We start from the raw sequence: 22,202 nt of genomic DNA, 5'->3' as shown, positions 1-22,202 counted from the left end.
ATGCTGATACTAATTTTTTTTCTTTTAAAGATATCAATATGTCAGATGAAGTGACTGTACATGTATAGAGTGTACGTACGTTTTAGTGACAGTCTTGTTTTAAAGCGCAAACCATTCCGATTATGTTACAGTTTCTGATACCGTTTTCCACAGTAAAAACATATGTTTGCTCCAATCTTTATTTGATGTATGTATCTTATCGTGACTATTTATAATGCATATATCGGTTTGTATAATAACTAAGATAAAATACCCTGAATCGTGTATTGTTTATAGTCAATTTATAAAATCTAATCGCAATCAAAGCTATCATCGAGAGTATCAATTAGAGATATCGTTTATAAATACGTGCAATGCTGGTCGATTTATTTATGTAATATGATTTCAGATTGCCGTATCTGAACTACATTTCTATGACGTCATATCATTATAGAAATCATGTAACACTGATGGAGCCTTAATTTGTATTCAAGAGTATTACGTCTAATTAGTTTGACAACTTTTAATTGAGATGTGAGAAGCTTCCGATATGTATGTGTAACATAAATCATTATTACATTTAAATTGTACTATTTTGAATATTGAATTATAATTAAGTTTATTCCGGTATCTGATAATTCTGGACGATCCTCTTCGCCGAATATAGAAATATACAATACATGTCAATTTATGATGCAGGGTTTAATACAAATAATATAGAAAGTAAAATTCAATTAAAACATTTAAAGTTCAAATTAAACTTTGGCTTTGTTATTATAAACCTGGTCTCATTTTCCTCAATGTCTCTTAATTTAAAATGTTCCAAAGGGAAATTTTATCGAATTTAAGATAAAAATCTTAGTAAGGAAAATTTTAATTCTGTAGGCTAATGCTTTTTATGGGGGGGGGGGTAAGTTTTTCAGAGTTAGATTAAGGAATAAAAATGAAAACGTGGTCATGATATCAATAAATGATCGAAAGGATAAATACCCGGGTACTTATAGAATCTCATACACATGTATAATGTATACATTTTGTCAGTCTACTATATATTCTCTTATTATTACAATCATGGCATAATTTCTCTTTTAAATGTAGATAGATTCGCGTACATGCAAATTATTCCATTGCTTTTGTGTTTCCTTTACATCATGTAAGCATGGTGTACGGTTAAAATGACTCAAACGTCACGAGGTATTCTGTCATCCTAACTCTTGGCTAATCGATTACAGGGAGTGACATTCTCGGCCTTTTCTGAAGGTGACGTCATTTCATGTGACGTTTGCGACTGCGCATGTGTGCGGAAGTAGGTGATCTGCCATCTTTCCAACTCACCGACACCTGTAAATAAATCCAGGAAATATTGTGGGAGTTAGACACACACTTCATCAATTCGTCGGTCTTGGGTTGCAGGATATTTAGTTATGTCAGACTTTGACAGCAATCCTTTCGCCGACCCAAATGCGGCAAGCCCGTTTGCGGTAAGAAACTGAGTCGTAATAAACGTTATATGGCTGTCAGTTCAGCGATGTGAATACATTTTTAGGTAAAATCCATACATTTATCTTGGAGGTAATGTGTATCACCAACCAGATCTCTGACTCATTGTTGTCATATGCATGACATTTTTATGAAAGATTTATGTATCAAATGATTTTCACCCGAAATAGATGTATTTTGAAGGAAAATATGGAACGATTCCTCCCACTAAAACACTCGCTGTAATGAGGTGGATGCTGGACAGGGTCATCGAGAAGAATCGTGTTATCACGTGGGGTTAATACAGGGTCAACGGATAATGTATAACAAAACGAGTACAGATATACATCCCGGGATAGGGATAAGTTACCGAATTCATAAAATGTTGTAAATATATAATTTTCAATTCGATTGTAGTGAGAAGCAATTTGGGAAATTTAATTTCAATCAATAAGAGTAACTGTTATATGATCATCCTTTTAAAAATACCCCATATACTGTCAAACTCATGTGGTCTTGAATTATACCAACAAACAATGTTTACATTTTGCTGTCAAGCCATACTACTACTGTATGTACATGTTTATAATGTGAAAACAGAACTATGCAAACCATGCACAAATAGGTATAGATACATAATGTAACTACATGTATAATCAAGGCAGTTACTAATAATGACTGCACAATGCAAAACTGCCCAGTTGCACAGTCCATTCTACTGTCACAGGAAAGGAAAAACCAGACCAGGATCTGAACCCGGGATCTCCAAACTCAAGACAGATGCTATCTGGGCACCATGCAATTAAAATGTAACACGTACAGTAACAGGAGAGGGAAATGTAGAGACCAGACTGTGACTCGCCCAAACCTGGAACCACCAAATTATAGACGTTCAGCCCAATCTCATTCCACTATGTATACATTCTTAAGCTTCGATTTCCCTCCTTTAACAAAGTCTAGATCTTTGGCGCTACCTGGCCAGCAGCGTTCATCCTAGTCTAGATCTACTATATTTTAATATGGTTCATAAAATGCATCCATTGTGGCAATTTCTTCATTTAATCATAATCATTTTGCCAATTTGCCTTTCAGGACCCATCGGTACAGCAGGCAACACAGGGAGGGCCTGGTGGAAGACAAGGAGGACTAGATGACTATAATCCATTTGCTGATGGAGGCAATCAGACCCGGCCAGCTGCAGGGGTCAGTATCTGATTGGTGGTAAAACTAACACACCAGAACAATTCTATAGCATGCAACATCTAAACAATGCAGTGTTTGGAGGAAAATGAATTTATTGACACTCAAAACACCTCTGAATTCTTTTAGAGACAGTATTTATGTTATTCAAAATTTAAGCGTTCAATTTTAGAAATTGTCGTTAAATCTGCAGCTAAACAAGGATAGGATCAGTTTGTTCATGTTTAGAAATCCACCATTGCTGAAATGTAATTTTCTTTTGTAATCCTTTTTAACTACTTATATTATTATCAACAAAACTATCAGATTTTAATCATCTTAAAAAAAGATATAGAAAGAAAGTTTTGAATTGATCAAAAATATGTACATATTTTGAAGAATAATTATATAAGTATTCATCTCAATTTGAAGTGAGATGTTAGTGTTTTGAAATATATTTTCTGTTTGACTGTAGTCAATGAGTGAAGAACCTTTACTACCGGTATACACATTTTATAATGTCCTTTAATTTTGCACCAATTTCCCAACACCAATCCAGGGTTGTAAAAAAATTCTTCAGACTGCCACTTCCTTGAATTGAATTTCAATTGCTGAAATGTAGGCATAACTTATAAACCACAAAATAATGAATTTCCAGGCAAATATACCCAACTTTCGCAAATGAGACTGGAAATTGGTTGCTTCAGGCAAGTGGAATTTTACACCCCTGACATTATTATTGCAAACATCTTTGAACACTTTCATTGATGACTGCACCTTCGGAATTTTCCCATTGCAAAACACAGCTATTTATCATGCCACTTTGTTGAAGCTTTTTTTGTGCTATCATTCCTTTAATTTGCTGTACCTATATAGCTACATATATATCATATAAGATTGATGGCACCGTAAATTAAATTAATAACGTCACAATTTTCTCAAAGACTGAGGACAAGAAACCAAAGGAAAAGAAAAAAGAGGATAAAACGGTAAAGGCCTTTTGCTGGTTTCTAGGTTAGAAATAGCCATTTCTAATAGCAGGGTGGAGAAGGCTTTTTATTACAAACTTTTCTTCTTTGTGTGGAGAAGGCAAGGGCTATATATTTCAGTGGTTGGTTGCAGGAGGATCATGATAACACCTGTCGGATTTCATATTTCAACGCATAAACGATGATGATATAACATCAGATCATTTTATCTTAACCAAATCCAAGCATTGGTCAAGAGTTATTCAGGTTATATTCTTAATGTACAGCTGATAGAAAAGTAATTCAAATGTGGTCACAAATTAAATAGTAGAGTCCTTGGCCACATGCCAGTTCCTACTGACATTGTCATAGCCATAGGTGATTATAGCCGGAATGTGTTTGACTCATCATATATATATACCCTGTATAGAAATATTTTCATGATCAGATGTTAGGTGATCACATGTTAATAAATATTTCAATTTTTATCCTTTTGATATTAATTGCTTTAAGATACTCAACAGATAAATACATTGATAGTTAAACTTATATGCGAGTCTCAAATAATTCAAATAGATAGCGTTTTGTAGACATTAACCTGGTTTGTAATATATGCTATTGTCTAAAATGTCAACAAAATGTGTAATAATCTACAGTAGTATATAAACATCAATATATATATCAATGAGTTATGTGCCAAATGCTAATGCATACTTTAATTTTGCTTAATGTTTAAGATTTCTGGTGTTTGAATGATATGACAGTTAATGCTTGATCTATTCTCATGAATTTATAGTTATCTTTCCTCGTTAAATTTAATTGTGCACACTTTTATCAGGTACATGTAATGTGGATACAGATGTGGAGATCTAGATCTATCTGGAAATTCTGTCATGTCACCTAGATAAATGATGGATTGGTTATAATGGTATCTAGTTGAATTTCATTGATTTATTTTGCTTTGGTGATGGTTTCAATTTGATCAATTTTGCATTTATAGATGCCAGTGAAATAAAATGCAAAGTATGTTTCTCATTTTAGTATAAATGTACTGTATATATTGCTCAATCTAGCTAAAATCATATATCTGTCATCTAGGTTGAAATCACTGTTCTGTTCCAATAATATGGCCCAAGGTCATGTATGTATTCATCACTAGGCTGCCAGGTTTCATGACAGTAGTACTAGTACTGTAGCTATATAGAATACCTGATTTCACATTACAAATTAATGACATAGCTATATGGCTTGTTCCCAATTGTCAAAAATAAACATGCATGGTGCAGGCAAAGTTTACCACCTCAACTTACCTGAATATTTGGTATTAATTGACCTATCACCCCCTCAACTTACCTGAATATTAGGTATTAATTGACCTATCACCGTCACAGTTCATCGATGGACCTATTCATCTCTGCCTCAAATCAACAGATGAATGAACTAGCCAAGTGTTTAAAAGCTTTCAATCACTGTCGATCACCAGGTCTAACACCTTATAATAGTGCTGATCTGACCATTGATCTGATAGTTGGTTAATTGGGCATAAACAACAGCACAGCCATCAAAGTTGTTAGTATCCTTGCATTGGTCCATTTAGATAATCAATCAGCCGTTTTTATTTTTGTCTATTTTATCAACATTAGATCAACTTCATACATCACAAAATTTTCGAGAAAAGAGCAAAATCGGGAAGGGGAGGGGACTTATTACTGAATATAGGCCTGGTTCCAAAAGAATAGATAGAAAGGGGATGGGGCTTATTTCCAAGCAGGGTCTTATCACTGGTACAGTATAAGTAAGATTTGATAACATCGGAGAGATGTGTAATGTGTATAAATATAACTAAATGAATTTGAAGTCATCAGTACTATAGGAAGACTATATATAGAGAAAATGAATTATCCATATATGCTTCAAATGCTAAAAAACAGTATATTGTGAAAATGTAATATATTCTATCTTTGATAACAAGGATTCCTGGACTGCAATAGACATCCTAAGGACCTTGATTGGTTAATAATATTCTTATTAAAAACAAAAAGTAATCGGAACAGAAAATTCATTATTAAAAACAAGAAGTAATCAGAACAGAAAATTCAATACATGTATATGGGACATCAAACGTTACGACTCCATAAGTTCTATACATAAAGTTGGAATATATATGTACTATTTAAACAAAAAGGCTAAAAACTAGTCCTTCTCAATGCTTGTTCATGACTGTACATAACCCAAAACAACTTCAATATTTGTCTTCATATTTTAAACAAGAATGTTTATCCCTATATTTGTTACATTGGAAATTTAAAAATATTGCATGATATTTTTTTCCCCATTTAGATATTTCTCAATCACAAATCAACCTGCATACAATTACTTAATGCATTGGTATGGAATATTTAAAAGCATTCATATGTTATATACATGGATGTGTATTGGTTGATTTATGGTAACTACATATACACATATGCATGTATATATGTAAAACAGCATTACAGGTACATTGTTGTGGTTAATATATACTATAATCAAGTATTGATATACAGCACTGGTAACACTGGGTAAGTATTTTATCATGTACAGTATACAGCATTCAAATCCTCCAATTACATCTCTTGGTGATGATCAGTATCTATATAAGTAAGTTAACTATAAAAGTCACCTTCGGTTTCAGCCTACCAAAGGTTTGCGCACCTGACAAAACATTTATATGATATTTGTTCTTGCTAACAGGGACAGAACAGAGGTGGTATTCCCCCTCCCCAGCCCTCACAGCCCGGTGGTCAGCCAGCCATCATGCAGCCCTCAGAGGAGCCTCCACCGTACTCGGCTAGCTCTGCTCAGAGAGTCAACACAGATGATCTCCAGAAACGTCAAGAGGTAGGCTATACTTTAGTGTTTTTAGTTTTGATTTAACCACTAGTTAGCTATAATTGATACTGTAAAGGCAGTTATTTTGGGTATGATATTTTTGCTGATTCGAAATTAGAAAAGACTCAGCATGGAATTAATTTTCTATATTTAAGAAATAAATTGAGAACGTTATGATATATAAGAGGTTACACAACGAGTGGTTGTTGGATATGGAATTTATTTCACACGAGTAAGTTATTTTTTAAAAGTTACAAAAGACACAAGCTTTAGCGAGTGTTTTTGCAACTTTTAAAAAATAACTTACGAGTGTGAAATAAATTCCATATCCAACAATTTCGAGTCGTGTGACCTGTTTCTACCACAATGATATCGGCTTGAATCAAAGGGAAACGTGGCCAAGTATAATTTCGCGTATGCAAATAAAGTGTACCGGTGACGTCCGGGAGCCGGTGATGTGACGTCATTAGATTATTGATGACGTCAATAACAATTGCAGCTTGGGTCAAAGTTCACCGTGTTAACCAATCAAAATACGTACAGAGTTTATACCACGTGTGGTATAAACAGATTGTTAATCAACAGCTGTAATGATTAACTGATGGTCTGAGAGTTGAATAATACAAGGTATTGTGGTAGAAAATCACTTTATACAAAGTTATGAATGTTTGATAATCATGATAACCAAATTGCAAAGTACATCAAGTTAAATTTCTATGATTTTCATTAACCATTATTTTAGCCTTTTTAATTGTGTAATAAAGTGCATTGTTCCCTTTTGATTAAAAAAATATATCCAAATCATAATAACATTGTTTAGAAAGTTCCACTTCAAATTTTTTCAAATCATGTAATATCTACATGAAATGGGCTGTTCTAGTATTTAGAAAGGACAATTTGAGCTTTACTCGATATGTCGTTTCACTGTAGGAACTGGAAAAGAAGGCAGCGGAACTCCAGAGAAAAGAACAGGAAATGAGAAACATGCAGTTTCAAGGTAATAGCAATAGTTAAGAGTTTTACATGGTTGGTGATTTTAAGTGTCATAAACAAATTAACTGGATAACCGACCAACTATATGTAGTAAACACATATGTTATAAGGCTGGTGCGATATTCTCGATGTATGGATATATTTGCGAAATTTCTCTAGTGACGATTCTATTGCAATATACTACCCTCCTGGTTGCAAAGACTACATTTGTACAGAGATTGTCCAAGTTATTTTCTCCAAATCAGCTTTGGCCGCCATGACAGTTTACAAGAGGCCGACATGAATCCTGGTTATTATGATAACATATCTTTTTCTGTCTGGAGTTAATTCTGTAAGCTTTAGCCCCAAGTAGCCCTATTTGACACCTGGACAACTCATGATCATTAGAGTCCATCATTAACATCATTTTAGTAAATGAAAAAGTCATCTTTATGACGTATTGGTTGTATTGACAGATTTTGTTATTAATAATAATAGTGATTGTGATAACTTTATATGATAATCATGATATGCGATAACAATTTGATTAACTGACCTTTTCCTTCATCAGAGCGACAGAACAACTGGCCACCATTGCCTACCTGTTGTCCAGTAGGCCCATGCTTTTATCAAGACTTCAGTGTTGATATTCCACTTGAATTCCAAAGGACAGTCAAACTTGTCTACTATTTATGGATGTGTAAGTAGAACAAGTGTTATGTCCAATCTGACAGAATGTTTTAGTTTTATGTTTCCTAGATCAGTGTTGTCATAACACTGAAATCTACCAATCTTTCAAGCTACCACCATACTGATTATGATTGCTGGTGCATGGTCAAAAAAAAAATCTAACATTGCTACCAGGTTACAAATTTTGATTAAAACATTGATGTATAAAGAGGATATTTTATGTTTCTGGCAAATCTAAATAGCATATACATTACATGGTTATGAAAATTCTTATATACATGTATATATTCACCTTTTGTTGCTGTTGAATCTCAATTAACTTTTATTTGGTCCAAAATATATGAAAGCTGAACTCTATTTAATGGTTCTGTTGCAGTTTACTGTATAACTCTGTTCCTGAATGTGTTAGGAAGTCTTGCCTACTTCATTGCCGATGGGGATGGTGGTGCCACTTTTGGCTTGTCCCTTGTCTGGTTTGTGCTGTTTACCCCTTGTTCCTTCATCTGTTGGTACAGACCACTGTACAAAGCCTTCAGGTAATTTTAAATTAATCATCTATACACATAATCAGTTTTGTGATATCTCATGAGAATCCAGATGTATAATGGTTGTCAGGTTTGTCACATGCACCATTACTGTATATAAAATCAGTCATAATAAATCCTTGTCCTCATTAATTGTACTGAGTAGAAATAGGTCTAAAGGGAAACAACTCTTTAGATTTTATATTTCCAACTTTTCAATACGAGCAAATATCTTTATTTTATAATCATTTGATGCAATCAATATAAAATTTTTAAAAGATCCAAGGATTATTCTTATAATATCTCAAATTCCATATAATTATTTCTTCTGACAGAGAAATAAATTAAATTGGATGCTTTATTGGTACCAAATGTTAATGTCAACTGTTGTTCTATTTATCAAGAAATGTAACTTTCTAAAAATGTTGAATGTAACTTTGAAGATCTAAAATTATTTACCATGTTTGTTTTTTTTATTTTCAGGAGTGATAGTTCCTTCAACTTCTTTGTTTTCTTCTTTATCTTCTTTTTCCAATTCATCGTCTGCGTTATACAGGCATTAGGAATAACAAACTTTACAGTGTAAGTATATCTAAATATCTTTTTCATTTATTTTGATTCTCCTTGTCATCTAGACAAGTTTTACAAGTCGTCTTTGTTTTAACATCTCATGATATTCCATTTTTTACCTAATAGATTAAATATATTATGTACAATATATCTTTTAAAAGTTGCAATTAAGTATTTATTACCATCCACCTGTCATATAATAGATGGAAGTGGAATAAGATATTTGCATTGTATAGATCTTTCACTCCATGTGGCTGTCTGTAGATGTAACATCTGAATTTGAGTTCAGCTCCATTTCTGATATCATAATTTAACTGATGTAAACCGTGTTTACTGAAATTATTTAAAATGAAATATGAATGTTTAGTGTTCTTGACTATTTTAGATTATAAATATAAATATTTCCCTCGTCCGTATATGCGATTTTGGTGGCGTAGGAGTACGTAGTTCTGTCGCGATCCTGCCCTGAAAACGAAAGTAAAACTATCAGTTTGATCGTCGTGGAAATTTACATGCATCCACATGTCTAAGACTCATATGTTCATCCTGAGTTCATATGCAGGAACATTGCATATAAGCCTAAAACCAACCCTACTTACGTAGTCAAATGCACTCGAGCATTCCACGAGATAACTTCAGCTGTCACGTGACTCATCACTAATCAGCCAAAATGGTGGTTGTGTCTAATGTAACTAAACCAACGACCGTTCGCAGTTGCATATTTATTTGTATGTCGCTAGAATACGCAAGAAATATCACCAGGAATTGAAGGCAAGTTGTAACAAACTACATTACCGTTTTTCGTGAGGATGTTATTATTTGTTTATTTGAAAAGAATCTAATGATTATGATCTGTGACTGATGTACTGGTGTCGATGTCAAAACTAGATGTGTCTCGTCGGACAACGCGACCGCTATTTTCTATCAGAGTTCAAATATGTTACTAGGGGTCATAAAGTAGATGTTTGCTAGGCCTAATTAACATCTTATAGTATAAATAAAATTTTAAAAAACTTAGGCTGTGTACATCTTGGATTTTATCTTTGGTTGTACAACATATTTGTCGTTCAGTTGATTTTTTTCAAAGTTTACAAGCAGCTTTACTGATTCAGGAGTATATCAATAATCTTCCACAAGCTTATTGGAAAGTTGTCAGCAGATAAATATGTTTTACACATTTTCTTGAATATATATAGAATAGGAATAACCAGATTAAGACATTTCATCTGATACAAATGTAACTGACTATAAAATCCAATTTTAAATTTCTTATTATATGACCTCAGACCCTGACGTTTCTCAGGGCCTATGCTTTATCCTGTACTATTGACCAAATTTAGCATTCATTCTCTAATGATGGGGTGACAAACTTCGCTGATATTTCACCTAAAGTCATCAAACTTTCTTTATTAATTGTGACCATAGATGCTAATTCTTATGACTGATAAGGGGCTAGATTTCTTTCACTATATTACCTTCTTAGCCATCCAATTTGTCTTTGGATCAAAGACATTTTACATTACTTTTGTATTACCACATGATGTATCTGAAATGTGATCTGTTTCAGTGGAATAATCGGTGGGCTGTCAATTGTCGGGCACAACATTGCTGCAGGATTAATCATGATATTTGTTGGAATATTCTTTGGTCTGACAGCTACTGTCGGGCTTTTTGTGTTGGGCAAGGTAGATAACTCATCATCACATCACTCTCACATTATGCCTGGTGGAATGTTTGCTGACTGTTCCCGGTGGCTGGCTGCAGAATGCACTTAGATGTTCTTTTCAGTTTTCACCCATCATTACTTATGATACATGTACACATCATGTTGTGATTGTGGTATGTGTGTATTAAAATAGAAGAATGCTTGCAGCTTGTAACAATGTACAGAAGGACATGAGACATGCCTTATTTTGTCATTAACTTCAATTATGTAAAACGACAAAAACTTCATTCCAAGCTGTTTTGAGTATCAGTTTTAAAGAAAAGGGAGATAAAAGTGAAAGTCAACCGTATTTTAAGATATAACATCCTATTAAGTTTGTGCCTTCCTTCCAGTATTTGGTTAATTCTCTAGTTTTGATTTTATCAGTATTATACAGGCAGATGTGTCATTCTCTACATTATGGCATCCTGCATAGATTGCTTGGGAAAGAATAAATCTGTGAGATTTGTTCTCGTGCAAAAGCATTCAAAAGAGATTTTGGAAAATTTTGAATTTCTTTTGAATGTTGTAATATGCATGTATATATGTGTTTTTAGTTTCAGAAATGTAAAAATCAAAACCTTTATCAACCTTTCAAAATACTTTACACACTTCAGTGATCTGATAATTATATACTTGGTGCCAATACAAGTATTAATATTTATTCAAGAAGTGTACATGTTTTCACAGCATGTGTTTGGTTTGGTAAACAGCTTTACTTTTCATAAAAAAAGTTCACCAATTTGGCAGTTCTGGAAAAACAAAATGTTTTGATGGTTACATTTTAGTTTGGTATCCTGTGAAAATATCTGTAAATTTTAATGTTATTCACAAGTGCAGCAAACAATTCAGAAATCATACAGGTACGTTATATGGCAGTTGAAAGTTCAGAGTTGAAGTTTAAAATTGTTTCAAATTGTTTAGTCCAGCATTTATTTCTGAATAATGAATTGTTTGTTGTAAATGTGGATTTGTGTAGCACTAATTTTGAATTGGTTGCCACTCTGAACAAAATCTTGTCAAAATTTTGAGAGAAAAAAATGCTTTACAAGGTTTTGTTGATGACAATCATTTCTGGATATCACTCTGTAACTTTCAATCTCATTGTTTTGATGATCAAAAGAACAAGCTTGGAAGTTAATAAAAAAAAAAAAAATCAAGCATTTGTAGAAATTATGAAATGTCAGCAATATTTGTGAACATTAAATCATTGAAAGTTAATTAAAATGAGGACTTTCAGTATATTCTCAATTGCTATGACCAATTACAATGGTATTGTTATTTTGGAGGGCAAAGATATTTAAATGATGAATGACTTTATCGTTTGATCTCTATACTTTGGATTGAAAGTTACTAAAACACATTTTATTTCCAGGTTGTTGCATCATGTTTACTAACAAAAGCTTCTTTGCCTCCCCTCCCTCCCCTGTAGAAATTATTCTTTTAAGTTTTTATTTTATTTTTTGTAGAGGCTGGATTAATTCTCTTGGTATCGTTGGCAAACACACATTCTCGGGAGCAGTGATGCTATTCATTTCATTTTTCTTTACTATATGCGCTGTTATACAGATCATCATGCTGATCAAGGTGGGTAGTGTGGCTCGAAGTTTGGTCGGGGAGGGCAGTTTCAATGTACACTTTAGCCAATTTATTCTTTGTACAAAGATACTCTAGTATAGCATGTCCAAAACCTAAGAGCTAGGATTAAACCATATACTAGCATAAAATGGTTGGGTTCAAATAATAATCTAGCATGAATTTTAGTTTTAGTTAAACAGAGGACACATTAAATTGGCTTTTACATGTTTGTACATATTAACGAATTTGTTGATAGCTTAATTTGATATTCATTTAATAAGTATTTGATAGAATATTTGAAAATATGATAAATGCAGGATAGTTTGACATACATTATGAGAAATCTTATATGGACATATCAACATTCAAATCCTAATAGTTTTGTAAAATATAAAAATGTGATAAAGAAATTTTGAAACAGCCATTTTAAAATACTTTGGGAGGTCAGCCAAGCTTTTAACTCATAAAAAATGCTTTCGTAGAAGAATTATTTTGAATTAGGAATAATGCATGCTACTTGGAAGACTCAGTTATTGGCTGTTCTTGTTTTGTACAGATTTTGTGTAGGCATGTAATTAGTTATTGATAATTTTAGTCATATATTAAAGATTAATATATAGCTTGCTCTTCATAATTTTATAAGTTGCATGAAAATATGCTTATATGTTAACATTCTAAGCGTCAAAATAGTATGCATCATAGCTTCCTTTGGTTATGACTATTTCTTGATCCTACTCAGGCTTCAAATATATTAATCGAAAGTCTAGGAAAATTGCAATTTTTATTTGGTGAATACATACACTCTACTGGGGATCAGAGTTACAGTAAGACTGTATCTTTGTTAAGACTGTTTGTTATTTCTACCTTTTACCATCATGTTTGAATATTTTTGAGGAAAAATAAAACAAGATTACTGTAAATAAATTCACATGTACAACCATAAAATAAACTTTAGTATGATTCTCATAGAGTTCTCAGCTATTAGTTTAGCTTCTTAATTAAATCTGTATAATTGTGTATAATTTCCATGAACCAAGCTCGATACACATAAGGAAAGCTAGAGAAAGATACTGAGAGGCTAAGGAAGTAGAATACACTAATATGAACAGGGATAAAATGTTATCTCTGTATTGGCCATGGTGATGTAATAGAAACATGGTCTTTCTTTTTTTCTGGTTATTGCATGTCAATTCCCAGCATGTTTGGTGTGTCCAGTGGTGTTTGTCATGATCCATATATGTTGTTCATTGTTCCCATTTGTAATGGTAGGTTCCCATGGTTTCATTTCTGATGTCAACTTCATATTAGCATCAATTGTGATATCACAAAAAAAAAAACAAGGAATGCTTTTTTTGCAAACATATTTTCAAGTTGGTACTGTATTTTAATCAACATAATCTTTATATTATATTCATTTTCATTTCATTTAAAATTGATGAAATGGACATTATGGGCAAGTGAACCAATACAGCTGTTGCAAATTATGCAAATAATTTAATTTAATTTGTTACCTAGTTTGGAATTATCTTGTACACAATTAACATACACTTTCAAATTGGCAAGTCAGCTTATTTCTTACGATCTCTTGAGTTTCTAGAGTTTGCTTTACTATGGTATGTATAAGGATAAATAAGTTTTCTTTTGCATTGTTTGACCTCTTGTAAAATCTTTATCCTCATTTCAACAAGTGCTTTTAATTCAATTTTACTTTGTAGGTGCATAGAATATACCGAAGTACAGGAGCTAGCTTTACCAAAGCTCAGATGGAGTTTTCTCAAGGTGTTATGAAGAATGAGGCTGTGCAGAATGCCGCATCTACTGCAGCGCAAGGAGCAGTTAAGGGAATGGCTAACCAGTATGGCACGTCAAACAAGTACTAGACCATACTACCGCTTTACTGCACCCTCTCCAGTAGTAAACATGTTATCTGTGTCGCTGTGACTGTTGCAATGCAGAAAATGAGATATTACCGTCTGTTGGTGAAGTACCTAGGAAACAGCCAGGTACTGAATACATGTTGAAAGATTTCTGTTCAGGGCTAGTCCTACCAGGACACCCAGGGATGGTACTCTAAAATAGCATTGTTGCGTTTGTTCTATTCTCATCTCCTTGGTGTGTGTACAAGAACCTGCCTATGGGCATGTCCATGTGCGGCTAAGTGGTCAAAATTATCTTAATTACCAATGTTGGAAATGAAAACTCAAGTGTATATTGCAACAAGATTTTTTTTTTTACTTTTGAAATTGATATCATATATGCATATTTTTTCTAGGATCATGATTTTTCAAAGTTTAGTTTCATCAGTGGACACCTGCGTTACTGGAAAAAATAAAAATATAAAAAAATAATTAGAATATTTCTACCTTGTCATTGTTCAAATTTTACCATATTTCTACCTTGTCATCTTTCAAATTTTACTTGATGAAATATTCAGCTTTATAAAAAGAGTATAGGCTATTGACAAGTATACACTGCCCTCCAAATGATTTTTCTTTCCAAGGAATTAAAAAAATATATATATTTGAGATTGTTTACCTTTCAACAATCTGTACACTGTCGATATACTAAGAGCATCATTAAAATTTAAAATAAATAAATGAAAAATATTTTTGCATTATCAAACTTGAATTGGGTTTTTAAAACTCAACTTGAACATACTGACCCCCGGGATATTGTAAGAAAAGGGGACTATTGGTGAAAATGAAGGAGACCAATAAAAAAGAAAACAGACAAAAGTATACTGGCACTTAAATTGTTGGCCAACAAAATGACGGGCATTAAATAAAGATTCTCTTGTATATGATGGATTGCCTACAAACTTATCAATGCTATTTAAGATCTTTGATGAGAAAAGGGATGTAGAGATGGTTTTAAGTCTTGTTTTCCACAAATTAAATTTTACACTATATTACGATGTGTATATATGGGTGAGTGAAATGATGTCAGCAGACAAGTCTGTAGTGTGAAAGGGAAGCTTAACTTATTCATGTAGTGTGATATTATAGCACTGTAACCCTGTTAAATGTTATCAAAACGTTGGAATTATATAGATTAGAATCCAATGTGTAAGAAGTAAGTAAATATTGGTTGCCACATATAGCACAAAGTCTTTGGTGAATGTTGTCAGGCTGTGAAAAAATGAACATATCTGACTATAGTGTTGGTAGTGGGAAAACAGAAAGAAAACATCAAGGGTAGTTTGTAAAAATAGAATTTTATTACGTGGTTTGGACTTTCAAAGTCCCTGGATTGAAATGTACAGCATCTTTTAATTTGAGTTTCTGGCCATGTGGATTGGATTTCTAGTTGATGTTCTGATTGGTCGAGTGTGCAAATCTGTTAGTGAATACATGTATTACATAATGTCACTCTCTTAGCCAGATAGAAATCTGTTCATATTCCCATTTTGGTTTAATCCTCTTTGAGATTAAGAGGTCTGTAAATAATATGTATGTACATTATAATTTGTGAAGCATGGCTGTGTCAGTGTATAGTAAAGTGCTATTAATGTATACAGAACATAAGTAACAAATTGTGGACAAGATCAATTAAAATCAAACTTTTCTGCTTACATTTGCTTTAGTGCAGTGCCAGATTTTTAAAACTGCAAGTGTACATTTGATCAAAAGCCATGATCATCATGAATTCTATAAACAGGTCAGTCGGATAAAAAAATCCAGCACAACCACTGAAAATTTATTGAAATACCAATGCTCGAGAAACCAAAGCAAAAAAATGTATAAAATCTTTTGCGTCAAAATCTCCATTTTCTATTTTCTTTTAACCTAAGTTCAAGACCAATTGTCTTGACATACTTCATTTTTGACCAGATAGATTTCTTGTATTCAATCAGGTATCAGATGACACACTGAATTTTGTTCTGTAAATGTTAATTGTTGTTTTTGATGTTATTTCTACTGATACTGTTATTTTACTGGGCTGTGTTTATTGATTGAAACATTTGCTTTTGTTTATGAAGTGCACATATAAAAAATCTGAGAAATTTCATTACCAATTTCATTATCCATAAATAACAAAGTATACAAAAATTAATCCAGGTGTTTTTTGTTATATTTATCGTTAGATACACTGTCTATAGGTAAAGTGCTGCTTTTATTTTAATATTTCATCATAATATCTGGGTGAGAAGGCTAAGAAAGCGTGTTGTATTGAATGATTTTCAGATAAAATGTATTGAAATATTTTGTTATTTTGTGAATTATGTAACTGGAATTGGAATTTTTGTCATTATTCAAGGAGTTATTAATTTAGCTTACAAAACTGTACTTGAATCTGATATTTGCTGTTAAAATATATCCATTTTGAGCTGGTGTTTAATAATGCGGTCTATTGCATTCAGATACTTGGAGTTGCTTTTGTAGAATTTTGGTCATAGCCAGCTGTCTGATATTTTTCGGTAAGCATATAGGCTCGCACAAATTTTGAAGACCTGCATCAACAGGTTCACCATGTATTACCCCCGAAAAATGTTTCCATGAAACAGAGGACACCCAAGTAGTTCAGCATGAACAAAAACGCTACTTGTGATGGATATTACACAACTGAGATTATTAAAGATTTTTATGCACATGTTATGTGTATGGTTCATTTTTTTTCTTTTCTGATTTGTTATTCGTGTCACAACAATTTTATTCATGATCGTATATATCTGTTTGGTATTAATATCAACTAAAGACTAAGTGTGCCAATTGTAGTGTATGTGGACATAGTACTTTGTTCAGAATTTTTGTTTGTACTTAATAAGTTAATACTTTGTTCTTAAATACAAATAAAACCAAAATCGTTCTCCTTTTACTAGTAAACAAATTCTATAGATAGGAGTTGAATATTGTTTGTTTCTGTCATGAAATGAGAGAGTACATAGTGTCTGCCACTGTCTATCATTTATACTTTGGTTTACAGACTTAACATTTAGGTCTGATTCTCAAGCCAACAGTTTTTTTAGAATGCAGATTTTTGCAGAAAGGTTCTCTTCGATTTTGAGTTTGTTCTTTAGATGAATTGGGAAATTATGTATTTTAATTATTTCAATTTTGTAGCACATTTTGAACTTTGGATAGCCTTCAAATAAATAAACTGCTTGAAGGGAAGGAAAAAGTTTTTGATTTGCAAAAAATAAGTGTGTACATGTTTGTTGGAAGTTTCTGTAAGATTGTTAAGTTACATTCATATCACTATGAACCATAGGTCCATGAGAGGCAAACATTCCAGTAACAATTTTGTCATTACACGTAATCACTCGGTGCTCGTTGAACTTCTGCAGGTGTACTTACAGCAGTAAAACCACATTTTAGTCTTGCTGTCAAAACCACTTTCACGTCACAAGGCTTGGATAAAATTACATAGGTTTACCGCTAAATAAGAGTTAATATTAATGCTGAAATAGATTTATCGATTCTTTACAGTTATCACAGAAGTAGTTACATGTATACTGCTTGTATGGGGTTACTGAAATACAAAAACCACTGAACAGAAGTTTAGTCTAATATCAAAACATGTACAGTGATTGTGTTTTAACTAAAATATCTTTATAATTAAAGTCAACACTGATGAGGTAAAAGTGCTTTGAATAAAAGACTTAAACTAAATTAATGCGATTTTATATGCCTACAATGCTTCACCGGAAATAAGATTGTATTAAAATTCTGTTTGAAATTTTTTTTTTTTATCCTTTGAATTATATATGTAAAATTGGTAGGTGTCGTTCAAAGAACTTGACATAGTACTTTTTACTAACTACCTGGGTAACACAACTAGGCTGATGATGTATTATGCATATTATTTGCTGTAAGTTTACTTGTTGATTGAATAAAGATGGTGTAGACGGCAGTGAAATATCTGTCAAACGATGTGAACTCAGAAAATTTACATTGTGGGGTTTGCAATAAAGCTAAACATGTTTGTATGTGATGCTACTCTGTAATGGTATGTATAAGTGCACGCTGGTCAGAAAAGAATATTTTGGTATCGGTGGTGGTTAAATTCATAGCTTGTGTAGTAATTTGTATTCTGAAATCATTGTTGTCAAGATCAAATATGAAAAAAATAAATATTTACAAAACTATTGGCATAAGATACATGTCTTTGTAAATTGTGTAACATTGAATGCTTTAGATATGTATTCATACAAGAATGTTTTTGTAAAATTATATATGGAACATTTGTTTATTCCTTTATCATTGTGTGTAAACATTCATTAACAGAATCACAATTGACTATTTTGCTGTAAATTTGATTGCCAGCAATGTCTGTCTACATTATTGTGAATTGGTTATGCTGTGTGACAGGTTTATAAGGAGCTGTGTGGATGATGTGTCGCATTCTTGAGTATTTATAGCTTTATTGTTATTCATGTGTTGTTTGTAAATATTTGTAATTAGCATCATTATTATGTACTCTTGTTATCAGGTTTTAAATTCTGATCTAGGCCGCACGGTTCAGCTCACAATATCCTCCACATTATTTCCATCTATCATAGTTCACCATAATCTATGTTTTCCTTTTGAGGTGTATATGTAAATTGTTTACCTCGAGTATCTCTTGTAACTATATTGTACCATTTAGTCTGATAGATAGGAATGGTTCTTAAAGTTAAGTCATAAAGGCTTTATTGAACTTCATACAGCCAAATTTCACAAGGTGTTCGGTAGAGGTTTGTGTACACTGACTGAACCATTGGTAATCTAGACACCAGTAGAAACTGGACCTTTGAATAAGGTTATCTACCTGTCTTAACCAAACCCTGTACAATCCAGGCACCTTCCACTCGTTTCTGTGATTTAAATTTCTTTGATCAGGAACAATAAAGCTTTTTGACCTGAGAAGTGTTTACTGAAACAGGAAATATGATGTATGTTGTTTGAGTAGGTAGATGTACCTGAATAGTGACGTTGGCTGTATTTATAAGGGAAAATGATTATCTTATATAATTTCATTTGTATGTGTGGCACAAGATCCCTCTGTATTCCCTCTAGTTATTAGTGGTGGTTTTATCACCCTTGATAATAATAGAATGTCTTGTGATAGAAAATTTTTTCATCAGATATATTTTTCACTTTCTATTTCATATTTCCATATCACATAAATATCAAATCCAGATACAACTGCAAAAAAAATAAGTAAATACCTAATTAAAACACCAAGGAAATGATAAACAGATTTATTTGCAGGCTGTAAGTATCTGTGAGTGAGACGTGTGCTGTTGGTCGGTTAACCTTTCACCCTCCTTTTGTTATAGTTATATGAGTCTAGGCTAGTAAGTACATGGAGTTTATGAGATATTAGATGCAACCTCGTACACACGTGATACGAGACCTGGGTGAGTGAGGTACATGGATATATAGTATTCTTATCATCGTATTAACTATATGTATGGTCAAGTTTATCTGTAAATAAACATTACAGTGTGGCATCGTACAAAGATTTGTTGTTATATTAGCATAGTCCATAGTTTGATCCAATTGTGCAACCCAGAAACAGATGATGCACATATTTCATTATTTTTAGCTCACCGGTTACGAGTAACCGAGAGCTAATGCTGTCCCCCTGGGCGTCCACGTCCGCGTCGGCTTCCCACCCCAAAACTTATAAGTTTTTGGGGTAAGTTTTTGGAAAGCTTGTAAGTCCAAAAGTGTACACCTCATGCCCTTCTAATGTGGTTTGTACATTAATTAGAGGTCCAGGAGTGATGTTATGGCAAAATCATGCAGAAAAAAATAGTGATTTTTTCGCATTTTACCATTTTGTGGACTTAACTTTTTTGGCACCAAAACCCACTTTAAAGTTTTTGGAAAGTTTGTAAGTCCAAAAGTATACACCTCATGCCTTCTAAATTGGTTTATACATTCATTAGAGGTCTAGGACTGATGTTATGGCAAAATTGTGATTTTTTCACATTTTACCATTTTGTGGACTTTTTTGGCACCAAAACTCACTTTAAAGCTTTGGGGGTAAGTCCAAAAGTATACACCTATCACCCTTCTTATTTGGTTTATACATTCATTAGAGATCCAGAAGTGATGCTATGGCAAAATCATGCAGAACATTTTTTTGATTTTTTTGATGACATTTTACCATTTAGTGGACTTACTTTTTTGACACAAAAACCCACTTTTAAGGTATTGAGGGTAATTTTTGAAAAGCTTTTAAGTCCACACCTTCTTATTTGGTTTATACATCCATTAGAGGTCTAGGAGCGATATTATGTGACATACAAGTTCAAAATGACATGCTTATACATACATAAAAAATGAATGCAAGTGTGATTGCTGCCGCCGGTGAGCTTTCGCAATCATTGATTGCACTTGTTAAAAATCAAATCGCTGCTCCTTCTGAATGGACCATTACTCAAGAGACCAATAAGAAGTAAATGACTCGGAGATGGTCCTAAAAACGATTCTGCCCATCTGACTTTCTAGATGGCTACACGCTTGCTACACTGTAGGATGAAGCACAACAAAGCTTGCGAAAATAAACGTGATTGACCGATATTAAAAGTCTAGGGGTCAGAGCAAGCAGATGCTTTGAAATAACTCTTCCTGAAATGTTTTAATCGAGACAGGCTGCTACCTGTAACTAATGAATGGGTCTTAACTAAAATTTCGAACAACTGTCAGATGGAAGATAGCCACAATAACTGCGATCTTGAGGGAGAAATTGTTATGTATAAAACTGGAGTAATGACTGTTTACATTGGCAGTTCGCATTATTAACCGTTTTCCTGACTTTTTAGGTCACGCTGACCTATAGCCTTCTTGCTGCGTCAGTCGTCGTCTGTCGATAAACCCTTGCACATTCAGAACGCTACTTCTCCTTAATCCCAAAGCGAATTACTACCAATTTTGGTGTGAAACATCAATGGGAGAGGAAGATCACTTCTGATTGGTCCTGGGGTCTTTTCAAAGGAGTACACAAATATACATGGCCGTGAAGGTTGAGCTCGCTGAAGTGATCACGAGGTGAAACCTAGCTCTTTTTCGTTACGGAGATTCTGATAGCATTAATTAAATACATTGCATGGTTTAAAGCAGTCGATAGAAAATGCTTGTACATGTAACATCCGATTCAATAAATCACCGAACCTGCTAAGGTCCGTAGGCCTATTCTAAAGAAAGTAATGAAAGGTCAGATGTCTAACCATGACCATATCAATTAATATATTGAGAAAAATGCAGTGAATTAAATGAACGATATTGAAAACGTAGGAATATATCATATGTGGGATATGAATTTACGTGAAATGCGATGTGGTTTTATCAAGAAACGTGATGGATATTTTAAACTCTTAAATCATAATATGCCAATTCAAGCAAGCTTTGAAAAAAAAGTTAATTCTGCTTCGTTCAGCAGAACGTTTAACACAACCACAGCCTTTACTAAGTCAAACTAATTTCTGAAAATGACATGAGCACATCAACGAATGCACAAATCTGTAACATGTGTCATCAGTTAACAGCCACAACTATTTCAATATTATTTTGATTTCAATATTTTATGAAGTCGTTAATTCACGTTCCACTGCTGCAGATTTTATCCTTTGTGGAAAACTTGCGAAGATCGATAAAAGGAAGAGAGGTCATGATGTATTTCCAGTAAGAACTACGAGATTCAAAGACAATTTGGAGACAGTCTGTATGACAAGAACAGACACATGGGCAAAGGAAGTCC

General features: G+C 33.1%; 1 protein-coding gene across 3 annotated transcripts; it reads left to right on the top strand.

Moving 5' to 3' along the window:
* The first annotated feature begins 1,264 nt into the window (after window positions 1–1,264).
* On the top strand, window positions 1,265–19,952 carry LOC117334860 (secretory carrier-associated membrane protein 1-like). Of its 3 annotated transcripts, none has more exons than XM_033894689.1 (10): window positions 1,265–1,460; window positions 2,551–2,661; window positions 3,113–3,139; window positions 6,339–6,485; window positions 7,407–7,473; window positions 8,020–8,148; window positions 8,515–8,674; window positions 9,146–9,244; window positions 12,407–12,524; window positions 14,231–19,952. In XM_033894689.1, the coding sequence occupies exons 1-10, from the start codon at window positions 1,404–1,406 to the stop codon at window positions 14,393–14,395; spliced, it is 1,080 nt and encodes a 359-aa protein (XP_033750580.1). In that variant the 5' UTR covers window positions 1,265–1,403; the 3' UTR covers window positions 14,396–19,952. The 3 variants fall into 3 exon arrangements, with proteins under 3 accessions (XP_033750580.1, XP_033750581.1, XP_033750582.1); XM_033894690.1 differs by lacking the exon at window positions 12,407–12,524 and adding an exon at window positions 10,800–10,917; XM_033894691.1 differs by lacking the exon at window positions 3,113–3,139 and having other exon boundaries at window positions 14,231–14,427.
* Window positions 19,953–22,202: the final 2,250 nt, after the last annotated feature.

Source organism: Pecten maximus, chromosome 9 (genome assembly GCF_902652985.1).
Source record: "Pecten maximus chromosome 9, xPecMax1.1, whole genome shotgun sequence".
Classification (NCBI taxonomy): Eukaryota; Metazoa; Mollusca; class Bivalvia; order Pectinida; family Pectinidae; genus Pecten; species Pecten maximus.
Note: the sequence above shows the minus strand (reverse complement) of the source record. Positions and strands in the feature narration are given on the sequence as shown.